Source organism: Vulpes vulpes, chromosome 13 (assembly GCF_048418805.1).
Source record: "Vulpes vulpes isolate BD-2025 chromosome 13, VulVul3, whole genome shotgun sequence".
NCBI classification, from domain to species: domain Eukaryota; kingdom Metazoa; phylum Chordata; class Mammalia; order Carnivora; family Canidae; genus Vulpes; species Vulpes vulpes.
In genome coordinates this window covers 66215098-66233602 of record NC_132792.1, presented here as the reverse complement: position 1 = coordinate 66233602, position 18505 = coordinate 66215098, and the positions used below count along the sequence as shown (strand labels likewise).

General features: G+C 39.0%; 1 protein-coding gene across 2 annotated transcripts in view; it reads left to right on the top strand.

Moving 5' to 3' along the window:
* NKAIN3 (sodium/potassium transporting ATPase interacting 3) overlaps window positions 1-11827 on the top strand; it is a 606663-nt gene extending 594836 nt beyond the window's left edge. For both annotated transcript variants that reach the window (XM_072734660.1, XM_072734659.1), the window contains one exon: window positions 151-11827. In XM_072734660.1, the coding sequence (XP_072590761.1) occupies window positions 151-164 (14 nt within the window). In that variant the 3' untranslated portion in view covers window positions 165-11827. The remainder of the gene's footprint in view (window positions 1-150) is intronic.
* The last annotated feature ends 6678 nt before the right edge of the window (window positions 11828-18505 follow it).

The window sequence follows — 18505 nt, the reverse complement described above, 5'->3', positions numbered from 1 at the left end:
TTCGGCCTTCTTATTGATACAGTCATAGGCACGGACTGCATGAGGAGCACCCAGAAACTATTTTGCATTTTGAAAAGCCTGGATGAATAGAAAGGAAATTCAGTTTTCAATTTTGAAGTTTTTTAAAGCAATTCATGTTTTCTGTTTTAGGTCGAAATAAGTAACGGCGCTGACTCTGAAACTTGGCTGCTGAACTTGACTTAAGAAGCAAAGCACCACTGAGAGCATGTCTCCACATTGACACGTTTCACTTCCTCCCAGAGGACGGCCTGCGCCTCCCTACTTCCCCACAAATCATGGAGTTCTTTGGTCACAGCCTATGTATTATTAGCATTGTGCGCTAGATGAGTTGTAGGTGATTGGGTGGGTATTTTTTAAGTCATTTTCTTCTTATATGAATACTTGTAAATTATTTTTAAAAATCGATTTTTCATTTTTTAACAAATTTAATGTGAGGCATGCAAAATGAAAAAATTTCATGAAAACCTTCTACAGTCAATTCTAAGAGAAATACTGGGTTTTGTATTGAAGTGTTCAGTCAATGTTGCTGACCACTGCGGTTATCCTATGCCTGATGGAGTTTGCATTCACAGACGTTACAGGGGACTACTCAAAGTGAGGTAGATGCTGTGACAGCTGACAAATGGACCACAGATCTGACTTTCAGACTGACCATGGGTCATTGTTTCAACACCACAGGACAAAACATGGAGTCTTTTGTTTTCAACTTTCCAAAATGCAGAATAACATTATGTCAGTCTAAATTTTCACACTCATGCGCATTATCTTGTTCTTCCTGTATTCCGAAAAGTATATATCAAGGGGGCATGGCAAAGTAACAAGATTAGTAGGACACCTTTCCTCTTTTGGAGGGTACATAGGTATCTCTGATGTTCATATTTTCAATTCTTTATCCCAATTCTGACATTGGCATCTGATCAAAACATACAGATGTGGGATGGGGAGACAGAAATCACAACTGCAATTCTGCAGTCAGGGATATTGCTCTTAGATATCCAAAAGGAGTACTAACTAGAATTTAAATAAAAATTTGAAAAAAAAAAAGATATCCAAAAGGAGCTTTAAAATGGCATGGAATTTTCTATAAATTCTTCTTTAAAAGATATTTATATTTGCTTTACATCAATTTTTCTTTCTCCTGCCCCATCCCAATAACCAAGAAAGTAATATCAGAAACATAATTTTCCATGGGAAAAACATTATAGTTTTTCCTTTCATATATTTCCATTACTATTTCCTATATCAAAATAAGTCTTGCTCACTTTGTACAGCAACCAACATGAGGCCACCCATTGGCCACAATATTGTGTACATGTGCCTATATAATCCAAAAGTTGTTAGCTTGGCCCATGCATCTCTAAGAAGTCAATCTGTAAATTATCAAAAATCATATGCAAAATTTTTATGTGTATAGAGATTTTTTTTTTGGAGTCCATATATTTTATGAGACTCTGAAGAATCAGAACTAATACCACAAAGTCTGCCCTGGTTCCTCCCAGTTCATGACAACCACCATGGACATTCTAGTGGCTCATTTTAGTCCCTAGCCTTTCGATTGTGCCCCCTCAGTCAGGTGATGCACACTGAAACCCATCATTTTTCATTCTACTGAAAAAACCCAAATTCAAAAGAAGAGGAGTTCATAGGGAAGCTCAGAGATGGTCAAATCCAAGCCACCATTGCACAGTTGAGGGATCTGAAACCTAGGGGGTTTGGTGGACTTGTCCAGAGTCCTGTGTGTATACAGAGTGGCAAGAGCTATGGCCAAAGGAAAGAGAATTAAAGGGCAAATGGTAGGGTTTGTGTCCCAGGCCCACCACTGTGGCTTTTGACAGTACTGGACATCTTGGCCTTGGAATTTTACTCATCTGTAAGGCAGAACTATAATCCCTCCCAAGTGAAAGGTGAGAATCAGATAAAATGTAAAATGTATCCAGTCGACTGTGAAGCATTCCACCAATTGAAAGAGGCAGTTATTATCGTAATATCAGAACAAGTTGGACCCTGTCTGGAGCTCTTGCTGTACAGCCAAGTGTTATGAAAACACCAAACTCTTCTAAGTTTTCTAAAAAGTAGCTTGAAAAAAAATTGCCATGTTCAAATAATTAGAAATAATGAATACTAAAAAATTTCATTTCCTAATTTAAAAATAACATTTATATTTCAAGGTTAATACATATTATTATTATGGATGAAGCTAATAGAATATCAAAAACAGAAAGCCAGTAAGACTAGAATAAAACTAATATATGAGTATTTTAATTTGTCATTTCATTGCCCCCCCCCACACATACACACATGCGCACAAACAAAACGCAGTTAAACATTTCACAAAGTAGCACCATACTAACTTTTCTTGCTGTATTATCTTGGTGTAAATGTGTACATACTGCTAAGATGCACTGGAGAGTCCTAGACCTTGTGTAACTGCCAGTGACAGATTTGAGGAGGAGATCGTTACACTAGTGATTTTTCTATAGATTTTCAATATAGGTAACTGCTTAATATGGGATCCCAGCAATCCATAATGATCATTCTAGAGTTCCAGAGAATTTACCTTTCATCAGAGACAGCTTAGATCGATCTCCTCTCCTTCCCACTTTTCTTCTCCCTACCTCACCTCTCCTCTCCTGGCTGCCCCTTAGAGGTCCTGCTCCCCTATGACAAAGGGATGAAAAGAAGTGCTGAGCTTTACAGTAACACTCAGCAGTCATCCTTGATCTGGGTCTTTGCACACACTGCTGTCATGGTCACTGCTCCTTAGGAGGGAGTGCCTCCAGTTCTTGCAGGTTTTGCCTCCTGTTGTAGGAGATCCATCCAGCACTGTGCATTATGCAGTGGGGCTTTCAACAGACCTGTTCAGTATGTTCTCCATTCGTGCCAAATCTTGGCATCTCCATATGCAACATGTGTCCAGAGTAAGGGAACATGAATGTGTCCCTGAGCATGCACTCATTTGCCAGAGTCAGCAGCCTGAGAGATGGTACAGCTCTAGGTTCAAGAGTGGACCTGGCAAAGCTAAAGACAGGATGTCCACTGCCCACTAGCCCCTAGTGCTGACTGGAATGCAGAAGGGGAGAGTTAAAACCAATGTTTTTTTTCTTCTTCTTCTTCTTTGAGCAATCTTGGTATTGTGTCATATAAAACCTTGGTGAACCCTACCCCAGGCTGTATCTTCTATCGTGTCCATGACTTATCCTTTTGCTGGCATTGTGTGTCCACAGGCACCTGGGATGCTTTCCAGCCTACCTTCTATTCATTTCAGCTTCCAGCTATATTTCATGACTGCAAAAGAGGAGTTAAAGAGCATGTGGCCTGTTAGAGAATTCCCAGGAGACAGAATACATCTTGAGGCATAGAACCATCTACATCAGACAAATCTCAAACATCTCTTAGGAAAAGCTCTAAGCTAATATATCCTCAAGTATCTTAAACCTTTAACCTGCCCTATAACATGAGGGTATGTGTCCCTAAAACAAAAACTTAAGTTCCTATCACTTGAAAACTCGGAGGCTTTTGACTTACTTTTCTTGAAGATAACTTGACACCTTGCCCTAGCAAAATATTGACTTCTTTCTCTCTTTCCTTCAGCAAAATAAGTGCTGCTATTTCCTATAGACCTCACTAAGGAAGGTAGCCAGCTTCAAGAGGCTGGATCTAACAAAATAGAGCAAGGCTGTCATTTGTCTCACTTAATGAATGGGACACTCATGATTGAGAAGAATTTGTGTTCCTTAGAACACCAGCTAAAATGTGCGTTGCAAAGCTGAGGAAAACCATCGTGATTCTGCTAAATTGAGAAGCAAATAAAAACCAAAATTGCACTTTTCAATCTTTGTAAATTAGAAAGGAAGCTTGCCAAAAATAAACATCTTCGTTTTAGACCTAATTTAAAAATTTATACTATCCCAAAATGTGGACTCAGTAGGGAGTGAATATTTTGGCTTCTCCTTTCTGAGTCACCTTAGTATGTAACTAGGAGATCTTTTACAGTTGATTAGAATTCAAATGTTCTAACTTGACATTTTAGCTCAAGGTAGGAGCTGCTTTCAGGGGATAACCGAATTAAGCAGGAAAAAATACAAATAATTGATCTTTTTAAACTTAGAAACCTTGACTGTCTGTTTCTCTTGTTTCCTTCCCATTTAGGAGTCATCTGTAACCTTTGCCGGATAAGTTTGTGAAAGTGTCTGTTAAACCTGCTGAAATATTCATGATAAACAGGCCCACAACCTAAGAATGTTATGTCCAAAAGTAGAACTGAAAAAAAGAAACCACTGCTCGTATGACTGCATAATGTGCAATGCAGAATTGGGGCAGGTATATTTTAATTGTTAGAGGAAAGTATTTATTAATAAAGAATTCTCCAAAACACAAAATTCTCAAAAATTTTAAAATTTGTAGGCAGCTTCTCTCTTTTCATCCTAAAGAAGCTTAATTTCTTTATTGAGGACTAAGTTGGGGGGGGAGAGGGGAGAGGCAGGGAGCCATTTCTAGAAAGTGGATAAGCTTTCTTAAATATCAATATTTCTAGAAAAATTTGGTGTCAAATGAAAAACTAATCATTTTCCTTGGGCCTGCAAGCATATAAAGGGCAAGCATCATGTTAAATGCTAAACATTTTAAAACTATGAAATATTCAAAGAATCTAAAATATGCTTTGGTTTGAACTTGAGAGTTAAATTAAGTAAAAAGAAGAAAAAGAAATGAGGTAGGAGAGAGAAAAGAGAGGTAGGAAAGGAGAAAAGAAAGGGAGGGAGAAAGGAAAGAAGGAAGAATCCAAAATTGAAAGTCTACCTAATTTGGATGTGGAGATGTCAGTCCTTCACTTAGAGTTCTTGTCCTCCTTTCTTTGACTAAAAACATGGAAACATTTTCTGTCAAGGGCATGCTTTTTCTTTCCTCTCCAGAGTTAGGCTTTTGTTTTGTTTTGCTTTGTTTTAAACAGTTGGAAGAAACCAATGATCTTTCTAGTTATTCTCATAGAACTTGCTTTGGCAGGTAAACTTGTCAGTCTGTAATAGTTAGGATTAGATTTACCTACAGGAGAGAGAAAGAAAGAAAAGAAAAAAGAAAGGAAGGGAGAAAGAAAGAAAGAAAGAAAGAAAGAAAGAAGAAAGAAAGAACGAACAGTGGCTTAAACAAGATGGAGGTCTAGACCTCTCCATATTTCAAAATTCTAGAAATAGTCAGCAAAGAGCTGGACTTGGATTCCCTAGAGATGAGGACCCAGGTTCTTTCTTCTTTTTCATTACGTGTCCTGCCATTCTCAAGCTCTAACACAATTCACGATGGCTGCCAAAGTGCCAGCCATTGCTTTTGTATTCCAGCCAAAAAGAAAAAAGGGACAGAGAAAGGTGCTTCTTTCATTTAAGGACATGTCTCAGAAGCTATACATACTACTTCTGCTTACATCCCATTAGCTAAAACTTGGTCCACCCTAAAATTTAACTGCAATGAAAGCTGGGAATTGTGGTCTTTAATCAATTTTGTGAGAAAATAATCATTGACTCTTGAAATGAGAATTTCTACCTCATCTTTCTACCTTTCTTCCTAGAAAGAAAAAATAAATAAATCTATGACCCAAGATCCTTCTATGTTTTCCACAATTCTTCAGCGTATTTTAGCTTTCCTTTCCTGGAAATTAAATTTAAAATTCAAGAGCCAATCTAATGTTTTGCTTGGTCCTCACTATTGTGCTACAAAAATAAATTTTTCCTCCTATGGTTATAACTCTTCAACTACTTTATTTTAGCAGCATCTTTTCTTCTAATTGGTTAGCAGTGTCATTATTTTCTTTTTATTCAATTCAACAAATTTGTGTGGACATTGATGCTTAGGAAGGTGGGGCAGGATATATAGATGGAAGAAAGTATATAATCCTTTTCTTGTTATTTTCTCTCAGTAAAAGTTGGGCCTGTGTTTTCCCTTCATCTGTTTTTCAAGAACATATTGGCTACCGTGGAATGAGTATTTTAAACTACTTGATAGTCTTTTACTCTAAGAGAAACTACAATTAAGGGAAATCTTAAAAATTTTGTAATTACATTTTATCAAACATCTCTCCTAGGCTGGGTGGGGGTGGGGGCAGAAAGAGACAGAAAAACAGAGACAGAGAAACCTTCATACTATTTATTAATACTACGAGGTGACTTCACTCGCTGAAAAGTGTTATATTCTCCTAATATCCAGTGACTGCAAATTGGCAGCCACCACTAATGATTGAGGGATTAGTTGAGTTAGGCACATTGTACACACGCATCCACCCGCAAACTTGAACACCCTAGTGTATCCTTTTCTAAACAATCACTTTGCTAAAATGTGCCATGTGACCCAAATCCCTTAACAACAAATAACATAAGGTCATTTTAAGGATTGAACGTTAAAAGAAATAAGATGCCTAGAGCAAGAAACAAGATGCCTGGTGCAGGATCCAGCTGTAGACTAGAAAGGACCCCAGTGACTCCTTTGCTCAGTTCACAGATGAGGAGACAGGCTGATAGCTGCAGTGGCTTGTCCCATGTCCCTTTGGGTCTGCTATGCAAGCTCTCAGTCCAGCCTTCTTTACACTCTCGTTGGTGGACTCCAGCTGTCACAGGTCCTGACTAACTAGGCATGGGCTGTTGATTGCAGTCTGATGATTTTTTTCACCTTGTCTTCAGGGCTCAGGACAGCTGAGGAAGACACCTGCTGTTGGCTCCTCCCCCACCACCTTCCCTCTGCTTGGATCTGAGCATCAGAAAGTCCCCCACTGATTGGCTTTCATCTTGCCATTTTGTCTTCTCAGGACAAACAAAAAATCCCAGATCTCAGATCACTGCTGATTGCTTCCCAAAAAAACAGAACAGCGCAGTATTTCCGGCCTTCTCCTTGCTTTACTTATGGTTTAAACATAATTCCATCTGACCTTATCAAGTCTTCTCATGATTTTTGGTCAACCAGCAAAACCACTGGTGTCAGTGTCTTCTAAAGACTTTTGTTCATGAGGAAGTGATTTTGCAAATAATTGCTTGAAGTTGCTTCTTAACTGCCTCACATAGTTTCACTTCTTTTAAGCCTCTTTCTTACAAGAGAATTGCTCTCTTCCTCTGCTGGCTTCTTAAATCTATTTCAAACCTCAAATAGCAGACATTGAATGCAGTTTTACAAAATAATTTACTTGGGTCCCCTATGTAATATGAAACCGAGAGCCTAGTCATGGTGATTATTCCTATTGCATTCAGATAATAATGAGACAAATAGAGTATTATAAGTGTGACTGTTAATCAGCTTTCCCATTCCTTCAGCAGAACTTGCCTTGTGCTGTGAGCCTTCTCTTTATACAGACAGTATAACTAGACACTGGTTATACTAACTAGACAAGTGTTTTTATAATTATAAACTGTCACATTTAACCCATTTATTAACCCATTATTAACTGTCACAATTAACCAGATAATTTACATTAGTTAGTTAAATATTTAACCCTAAATATTTATTTAGGTTCTTCTGTGGCTCTTCACTTTTGCCATCACTCTAAGTAAAAAGAGAGTTTCCTGCCCAAGACATTTTTAGGCAAAATATAATGTATGGAGCACCAAGTTCAATAACTTTAGAGAATGAAATGTAGGACAATTCGTGTGGCATACTTACGTTGTTTTTATAGGCCAGGCAAAGCTCATTAATTCCATTTTATTCATTATTTTTAAACCATTTGTTTAGTGTAGTGTTTTTTTTTTTAAAATCAATTGATTGATCTTTGGATTTTTAAAATATCACAGGGGAAGACTATCAGTTACAGAACACAAATATCTAAAGTTCATCCAAAAATCGAAATCTCCTGGCCCTTTGTAAATTTTTTTTTTTATGCTCCCAGGCTTTGCTCTAAAGTCTCTGAGCTTGGGTCACATTGGTCCCATTAATCTTTGTCAAGAAGGAAGTTTGGAGGGAGGGTTGAAAAGGCCAACCCCAGATCCTGTTTTATTCTTTCTTCATTTGTTTCAGGGCCCATGGCCATCAGCCCTCCTTGATTTTATTCTGCCTGAGTTTCACATTTTCATAAGTATAAATATGGGGCTGCATGATAATTACTACCCCTTAAAAAAATGGAGAGTTTTCATTAAAGTTTCCCTGCAAATCTAAGATGCCATGTGATAAATGCTAGCAGCACAGAGTACTATTAGCCCGCATGGTAACTGTAGCAAGACTAGGTCGTGTTCTCATTTAAAGACATAGATATTTCAATTTTGTCCTGCCTGACTCAAAGGGAATTTGGGTGTTAACACTTCAAAATACTTTTTAAGTCCTTAGGGAAAAAATCCAAAGTGAAAAGTATTAATTTCCAATTCAGTTCCTAAAGCAAAATGCCTGCCTCAGAATAACAAAGTTATTTCTTATCCTGTGGCAGAGACGTATAGGTGAGAACTCCCACTGAGACCTCCCATCTGAACACACTAAGGAATTTCTGCCATTGTAGGTAAAGAGATAGAAAAAAAAAAAAAAAAAACTGGCTTCTCAGTTGTGCTTACCTTTCAAATTTTTCTAAGACTCCCTTTATGTGACAAGAACTCTGCCAACAGGCAACCTCATCTATCCACAACAGAACAGAGAACCGAAAACAAATGAAAAAGCTTTGTATCCCCGTAAATATTGTAAAATCCACATTCTACAACTCCTGCGTTTTTTTTTCCTGTAGAAAAGTTCTTGAAGCATTTATTTAAATCCTAGTTACTCCTAATTTATACACAAGTCTAATTACCTTAAAGTCCCAGTTTTCGACCACATAACTGAATTGTAAGCTGAAAATTAAAAAGGGAGCTATGTATAAAATAAGCAGAAGTACTGAAAGTCATATAATATACTGTGTCTCAAAGAACAGACACAGAACACTAATATAAAAATCTATAGCACAGTTGTCTGGGGATATTGAAGGTGAGAATGAATACACTTAGCAGAGTCTGTGGACTGTTGACATTGCATTGCTTCAGGGAGCAGCTTTGTATTCATACGATGATCCATATGATATTTTTATCTTATCAATAAAAATATTTATTGGGAATTAGGAACAGGAATGCCTTACTCAAGATACTTTCCTTTCATCTGTCCTAAAATTATATTATTCACTTTTATTTAAGTATGACGATTTACTGTCATCTCCTGCAAAAGTTTTCAGATAATCATATGAATCTCCAGTGTCTACAGTTTGAGTGGGAGCCCTTGACACCTGGCACTGCTGTGCCCTGCCTGACCTGCACATTACATGCTGGCCTTGGTGGTCAATACAGTCTTTTCTAATAATTAGGTATGTAAATTTCACTTTAGAAAACTCATGATTCAAATGCTTAAAATTAAGATGCTTGGGTATTAAAACGGTTCAAATATCTGTCATACCAAAGACATTCCCTGAATGTCCTATGGAGGAGCCACGTGCTAGTGAGAAAACATCTCTGGTGGGAAAAAAAAAAGAATAGATTTTCAAGATTGTGGGCCTTGGTATTAGCTCTCTGGAATGTTCCCCTTGGATAAATTTTCCTCCACCTTACAGTTGCCGAATTATTTCTTCTGGTAGAAGGCCTTGATTTCTCTTTCAGTTGCAAAGATCTCAACGTCCTGGGATATTTCAGAGAAAAAGGAAGTCTTTGAAGAAAGCGTGAATGTGGCACCCCTTTTTCCATGGGAAGTAGTTCTCCTGCCCACATTCATCAAAACAAACTTGCTTCCTGGTGCGTCCTTGGCCTATCAGCATTCCAAAATAGGAAATCTCTCTTTGATAGTGGCAGCATATATCAAACTGGGGTGTGTAGTTTCTTCTTCTTTCTTGGATAATTCTGATCTGCTCTTTGGTGTGTAGAACTGACAGGACTCAAAAGATACCACTGGTCTTGAAGTTTCTCTGCAGGTTGTTGCCGTAATAGCATCGGGCACACCAGCTATGTGGGTAAGACAGGATGAGATGACCTCCTTCACTCTGCCCCACGTGCCAGTACCCACTGATGGCAACCTATGGCTGCTGCTTCTTTCTTTCACATCACCCCAGCTGATCACTTTCTATGTGTGAGGTGTGCAGGCACTAGCCACTAGGCACATAAAATCATAACGGAGAGTTTTCCAGCTTGCGGCTTACAATCCAGTTGTCAAGAGGTGTATTAACCTCACCGTCCTAAATCAATGCCCACTAGGGCTCGGCACAGAAAGGCCCTCATGGGAGATGCTGGGGCTTTCCTTCTTCTGAATCGAAAGTCCCAGCAATCTCAAGAGGAAGGAGAACCCATTCACAACCTTCCTCTCTCTCTCCCTATGTTTCAAAAAAATACTTAGTGAGCACCTACTTTGTGTAGGAAGCTGGGAATTACCAAAATAAATCAAATACACATCTTTGCCTTGAGAAGTTTACAGAAGAAATCCAGATAGCTTACAGGTGGTCAGTAAATTGCTTTCCTTGGGTCCAGGTTCTGGAAGGGACATCTATTCACTCTATGATCTTGAGATCTCATTAGGCCGTAGATGGCCCTCGTTCGTTTAGGCAAGCATGTGCCATATTTTTTGTTGTGACTTTATGAAAGAACACATTGACAAAATGAGCCTCCTATGGCTCAGGACCTGAATAACAAATGCCAGAACTGCAGGCACTCACGTCAGACAAACCGAAGCGAAGTTGAAGGACCTCTGGATTTCTATGAAAGGTAGCAAGTCTACAGCTCCTAGCAATCAACAGCAATTGTGGTCACTATTTGCTTGAGTGAGATCCACAGACATTTTCTTGTTACATCTGGGGTGATCTGAGAGTGGTGCCCTAGGGGCTTATTCGATGGGTCAGTGTTTAAATAAAAACCAGGCCAGACAGGTAAGGGAAGTCACTAAAAGAGCAAAAGCAATGCTAAATGCTGTCCCCATGCAACTATGGCATAATTAGATTATGCAGCACATGGCTGTTTCTTTTTACTATTGTTTCTAACCAGATGTTATTATTATTTTACTACAACTACTGCTGCTGCTGCTACTACTACTACGACTACTACTACTACTACTACTACTACTACTACTACTACTACTACACTACTACCATTGAAAGCACGATAGCAGTATTTAATTGATAAGAATGTCTCTTTGTTGCTGTGACCAATGGTAGAAAGTTTGCTCTCAAATTTGAAATTCCAACTCTGCCATCTTGTGGAAAAAAATTGGAAGTACCTAAAGCTTTTCCTTCTATTTCAAAGGCCAGGACCTGCTGGTTAAGAAAACAGGAAGACAGGACATTGCACCTCCTATTTCTACATATTTTTAACCTTTAACATTTTTACCAGCAGAAGTCATTAAAAAAAAAGAAGTTTCTGTCTTGAACAATTCTTAGATGGCTTGCCAACCTAGATGTGTCTCAATCTTGACACTGCAACTTAATGTAAAAATCTTGAATGATATTTTGTACCAATATGAATTTCTACTGCCCCCAACACTGTGTGGTGACTTCACTGTAAATTAACTTCTTTTCTACAGCTTTTTGAGCTACCAGGTGAATTAACTGAAAAAGTTGAATCCTGTTAGGAACCAATCCTAGATGACATTGGTAGCCTGTGAAAAATGAATGTCTTTTTTCTTATATAAACTGGTAACAAGACTTGTTTTCACAATTCCTTTTTACATTTTTGTGCATATAATACCTGTATATTATACTCATATTCTAAAGTGACCAGAAAGTGTTATTTAATAGAAACTACATACATTTTTTATGTCTCTATAGACCCTTTGATTCTGGGTACATTTACAATAAGTTAGCAGTAAAATAGACTATTCTTTTCAAGTATGAATAAAAATGTACATTGAAGTAAAAGATGACTACTGTTTTTTTTATGACTACTGTTTTTATTTTTATTATTTTTATTTTTTTTTATTTTTATTTATTTATGATAGTCACAGAGAGAGACAGAGACACAGGCAGAGGGAGAAGCAGGCTCCATGCACCGGGAGCCCGACGTGGGATTCGATCCCGGGTTTCCAGGATCGCGCCCTGGGCCAAAGGCAGGTGTTAAACCGCTGTGCCACCCAGGGATCCCTGACTACTGTTTTTAATAACATTTTCCCCATTATGTTATGTATTTATTCTGGTAAAATTGGAAAGGGATGCATCTTGAATGTCCCTTCATTCTAATATCAAGGTGAAATTAAGTCACAGGCCATGTGACCATAGGAAACTCAATCTTTCCTTTTTTTTTTTTTAAGATTTAATTAATTTATTTGAGAGACAGGGAGAGAGTGAGAGGTGAGACAGGCAGAAGAAGGGTCCTGCTGAGCAGGGAGCCAGACACAGAGGCTCAATCCCAGGCCCAAGGTCATGACCTGAACCAAAAGCAGATGCTGAACTGACTGAGCCACTCAGGTGCCCCAAAACCCAGTCTTTTCTCCAGGAATTTCTGAGCATCCCCGTGAGAGTTCAGATGGTCTACAAATCCATCAACGTGTTGCTAGTGTAGGCTCACTTCAAACAACTGCTCTAGGGATCCCTGGGTGGCACAGCGGTTTGGCGCCTGCCTTTGGCCCAGGGCGCGATCCTGGAGACCCGGGATCGAGTCCCACGTCGGGCTCCCGGTGCATGGAGCCTGCTTCTCCCTCTGCCTGTGTCTCTGCCTCTCATTCTCTCTCACTGTGTGCCTATCATAAATAAATAAAATTTATAAAATAAAATGTACTTCCCTTTAAAAAAAAAAAAAACTGCTCTAGGCTCACAACTGCCTCCTGTTCCTGCAGCTTACTCCTGGCAACTTCTTCCCATACAGGAACTTGAGTTCTCTTTTTATTTCCCAAGGCAAGCTGAAACAAACCTTTACATTTTATTAAACCTAATACAAATCTGTGTGGAGGTTCCTCAAAGAGTTAAAAATAGACCTGCCCTACGACCCAGCAATTGCACTGTTGGGGATTTACCCCAAAGATTCAGATGCAGTGAAACGTCGGGACACCTGCACCCCGATGTTTCTATCAGCAATGGCCACAATAGCCAAACTGTGGAAGGAGCCTCGGTGTCCATCGAAAGATGAATGGATAAAGAAGATGTGGTTTATGTATACAATGGAATATTCCTCAGCAATTAGAAACGACAAATACCCACCATTTGCTTCAACGTGGATGGAACTGGAGGGTATTATGCTGAGTGAAATAAGTCAATCGGAGAAGGACAAACAGTGTATGTTCTCATTCATTTGGGGAATATGAATAATAGTGAAAGGGAATATAAAGGAAGGGAAAAGAAATGTTGGGAAATATCAGGAAGGGAGACAGAACATAAAGACTCCTAACTCGGGGAAACGAACTAGGGGTGGTGGAAGGGGAGGAGGGCGGGTGTTGGAGGGGAATGGGTGATGGGCACTGAGGTGGACACTTGACGGGATGAGCACTGGGTGTTTTTCTGTATGTTGGTAAATTGAACACCAATAAAAATTAATTTAAAAAAATAAATAAAATAAACCTAATACATTTTATTAAGGTTTGATGATCAATAAAGGGACTATATCCCAGAAGAGAAAATCTTAAAAGTGTATCTCAGATACCAGTGGGCCTTGAGTTATTCTGAATCCATCTTCACAGGGCAGCCTCTGAATGCACCTCCCTTCTTAAACACCTGCCTCCTACCTCCTTGCTCCCACAGAACCTGCACACTCTTGATTTCTGTGTGCATCCTCATAGGTTACCAGAAATACCTTCCCTCCACCACACCCCAACCAGGGAGCAAAATCTCCTTAACATCAGAGTAATCTCCACTGGAGAATCTACCACCAGTGAATACAGTTATTTCTATTAGTTAACAGAATACTTAACATCTGGCCTGACACGTGTACACTGGAATCCTGTCCCCAAGTCAGGCTTCTCCAAGAACAGTGAAAGAAGTTGTCTTGAACCAAATGACTAGCACCTCACAGTGGGTTCATCCCCGAAGAAAGAGAGAGAGGGATGGTTGGGTATGTGAAAACTCTAATTTTTCCTTTTTTTTTTTTTTGTAATTCTAAAACAGAGTATATTAAAAAGGCAACTGGAGGGCAGCCTGGGTGGCTCAGAGGATTAGCGCCGCCTTCCGCCCAGGGCCTGATCCTGGAGACCTGGAATCTAGTCCCGCATCGGGCTCCCTGCATGGAACCAGCTTCTTCCTCTGCCTGTGTCTCTGCCTCTCTCTCTCTCTCTCTTTCATGAATAAATAAATAAAATCTTTAAAAAAAAAAGAGTCAACTGGAGTGGACGCTGCTTCCAGTGGTATAGTCCAGATTCTACCCTTAGTGATACAAGCCCAACAACATAAAAACTTACAAATGTATCAATAAGATTGAAATACAGTCTCAGAGCACTCATGTACTTAAAAGCAACATTAAAGAAAAATGGAAATTGAGAAACTTATTGCCTTTTCTTTCAAATGGGCATTTGAATTTTCTATGCCTAGTTGGGCAAATAGAAATTATATTAGATATTCCTAATAGATTTCATCATCTAATCATGGCTATGAATTTAAAGAACAGAGTAGCATATATATTCTCTCACTCAAGCATGTTTCAAATTTTCTTTTTCTTCCATTTCTCATCTGTGTCAGAATAACCTAAATGTCATCTCAACCTCTCCCACTGCTTCTGCCTTAATCCTGCCTTTCATCATTTCTTATTTAAATCGGCTCCTATACTGGGGTTTAGACCCTCCACCTTTCCCTAAAATCTCTGTTTTCAAGAGATTTCTAGAATGAGAACTCTGAGCTTTGTTTTATCACCCTGCTGAAAAACTTGAAATAGGATAAAGAATCAGATCCAAAATCCTTAGCTTGTTATTTAAGATCTTCCATTATCTGACCAACCTATGTTGTCAGCCTGGCCTCTTTACTGCTACTCTCTTTTTCACACCCCATACCTTTGTCTCTTTCATGCTTTTTCCAAACATCCTCCTGCTTTTTCATGTGCTATTATTTGGGAGAAGTTTTCTATATATGACAATATTCATATTGTCTTGAATGCAGGATATATTTTACTCAGTCTTCAAGACCTAAGTTAAATGTTGTTCCAATCAACATATAATTATGGAGTCCTTGCTAGGTAGAAGGTTCTGAATCTATCAAGCAGCACTGGTCTCTCAATACTCTAAGAACTTTGGTCTTGTTTCCATAATTACATGTTGAACCCTAGCTACACCTACTACATTGTGAGTTTTCTAAGTGCTTTATAAATATGAATCACGTTAGCTTTTTTTTTTTTACCCAGTCATATTGCCCTTTTCATTTTCCATCACCTAGAGCCATAAGGTTAGGGTTTCCCCACTTAAGTTACTACTATTAAGTGAAAACTCCCCACCCAGAATCTGTGCAATGGGTTTATTAGATTCAATTTTAGTTTCCTAACTGTGAATTTTTTAAGCTTAATTTTGTTAGATTCAGTCAATCATTAAAATCTAGTAATATCATTTTGAATTCTGATTTTTTTTAACCACATTTGTAACTCTTCTCAGATTCCTGTGGCCTACATATTTTCAAAACTCTTTTTTTTTTCAGAGACTACAAATTGTTGAATAAGACAAGTTAGGGATGATAATCAAATTATCACATTATTCTCATGGGGCAGGCCTCAGGTGCCTCCTTAGAATCTGGGATGAGGGATCCCTGGGTGGCGCAGCGGTTTGGCGCCTGCCTTTGGCCCAGGGCGCGATCCTGGAGACCCGGGATTGAGTCCCATGTCGGGCTCCCTGCATGGAGCCTGCTTCTCCCTCTGCCTGTGTCTCTGCCTCTCTCTCTCTCTCTCTCTCTCTCTCTCTGTGTGTGTGTGACTATCATAAATAAATAAAAATTTTAAAAAATATATTAAAAAAAGAAAAAAAGAATCTGGGATGATGCACTATGGTCGGTAGAGTACCACTCTGAAATCCAGTCATCATTTCCCGAATCTCTCTAGTGTAGTCTAATATATTAATTTTATGAAAAACAAATAGTATGTCTGACCTGATGTGTTCTTTGAGAATTAGTTCTTAAAGACCAAGTCAGTTTTTGTGAGATATCATAAGTCATGGCTTGGCATTTCCACTAAATTCATCACTTCATGACATTTAAAATTTACCTTCTTCCACTTTTTGATAATTCTCACATTGATTACCCATTTTCAGTGTTCTCGCCATTCTCTCATCCTCTAAGATCCTCCAAGTTCACCAGAAAGAATGGTCTTACCTGCAGTTCTATTTATTCAATATTTCAGCAAGTTATTATTAAATGTCGATAATGCGCCTGATACTGTGCTGGACATTAGGGTTCATCTTGAGCTAAAAAGATGCAACTCCTCCATTCAAAGATTTCACAGTTTTATTCTCTGTGTTTTGAAAAGGGTTGCAGTTTGGAGAAACAGATATTTTCTTCAATTATATGGTGCTAATTAATAATTACCAATATTTTGCCTGGTGAGTTATATTTCTTACCAGAGAAGGTAAGAAATACTAACCATTAGTCACTTGCAATTATAAAATCTGAAGACTAAAGAAAATTCCCAGGAACATGGCCTCTAGCAGCTGTCATGGAACTTATCTCATCTTGGTGAGCAAAGACAAATACAATAATCACATGATAGGTAAATTCTGAGCAAACCAATAAACAAATTAAAAATAAATTCAGACTCGGGTACCTGGGTACTTCAGTCAGCTAATGCCTTCAGCTCAGGTCATGATCCCAGGGTCCTGGGATTTAACCCTGCAAATGGGGAGTGGGGGGTGGGGGGGCTGGTTCCCTGCTCAGCAGGGAATCTGCTTCTCCCTTCCTCCCTGCTCATTCTCTCTCTCTCTCTCTCTTTCTCTCTCTCTCAAAAAAAATAATAAGTTAAAAATTAAAATTAAAAAAAAAATAAATTCAGATTGTGCTTAAGGGCCATGAAAGCAAACAAAATGTTGTGATGGAAAGTAAATGAATGTGAAATGAGATCCTACCTTCAGTAGAGTAACACTTCTGATTTCAATGCAAGTTCACGAGTTGGGAAAGAGGTGGACACAATTAAGGAACTCCCATGGTTGAAATATAGTGAGTGTGGAATGTGTGAGAAACGGTTGGTAAAGTGGAAGGTAAGTAGTAACCAGATGAAGAGCCTTGCAAATCAATGAAAGTCAACATTTTATTCAACAAAAAACCACTAGAGGGCCTTAGACCCTGATTGACCAGGGACAAGTCAAATTACTTCCAAAGGTACCTCTTTGGGTAATAAATACCAGCAAATACTAGGAACAGCATGTATCTTTGGAAACTAAAATTGTTGGCAAAGAGCATGGATATTGCGCTATTCCTCTTACTTAAGCAGAAACTTAATTTAATTCCATTCCTCCCCATCTTTGCCATTTTAATCCTTTGAGAATACACCTGTGCCAACTCAGAGCAAAGTATGTGCCCATTCAGTTCACTGTGACATAATAATCCTGACATTAGTCAATATGTTGGAAATAAAAATTCAATCATAAAAGACATTTCTGCTTCCAGATTATGTAGAAATGACTTCATTAAGTTTGCTTTCAAAAAGTATTTTCCCCAAAAGCTGATGTCTTCTTAAATGGTAATGTTTAAGGGCTCTAATGAAGACTTGTGTAGACTGAGACATCAGAACTAATGGTGCCTGATTCTGTCTTTGCCATTTCGGTGATAAGAAATAAAAGAGACTGGACGTCTTCACTGAATGCAGGCTTTTCAAAGCTCTTTGCTTGAGCAAATTCCTTAAGGGACAAAGTGTCCTAGAGAATAAAAACAGCTAAAGCAATTTCCTTCAGCTGCAGGCATTGTTACAGAGCAAATACTGTCGATGGGAAACAGGGTGGGTCGCTGGTGGGAAGGTGCTTCTTCCCCTCCTCTTTCCTCTTTTCTTTTCTGACTCTCCTTCCTCTCACCTCCAATCTTTCTGCATTTCTGATGCCTAGGACCCCCCCTACACACACACACACACACACACACACACACACACACACACACGTTCTTTAATCTCCACTTCCACCATGCATTAATTCTATGTCACTGAGTCAGTGAAGTTTCTCCAGAGTCTGAGCTTCCTTGTCTATAAAAGGAGGCTGAGGGATCCCTGGGTGGCGCAGCGGTTTGGCGCCTGCCTTTGGCCCAGGGCGCGATCCTGGAGACCCTGGATCGAATCCCACGTCGGGCTCCCGGTGCATGGAGCCTGCTTCTCCCTCTGCCGGTGTCTCTGCCTCTCTCTCTCTCTCTGTGACTATCATAAATAAATAAAAAAAATTAAAAAAAAAAAACTTTAAAAAAAAAAAATAAAAGGAGGCTGATATCTACCCCATCGGTTGTTAAGTGAGAAAATACATTTAATGCAGGTAACACAGGTCCTGACATATTAGTAAGTGCCCTACAAATGCTAGTCTTCCCTCACCCATTCTGGCCCTCTCAATCCTCTGCCTCCTCTTCCCATCATCCATGTCAAAGTCCAACAAGTTGTTCTACAGCCAGGACTCGCTTCAACTGGCTGAAGGACAACAGGCCTAGATTTTAACACACTCAGAAGCACATTCT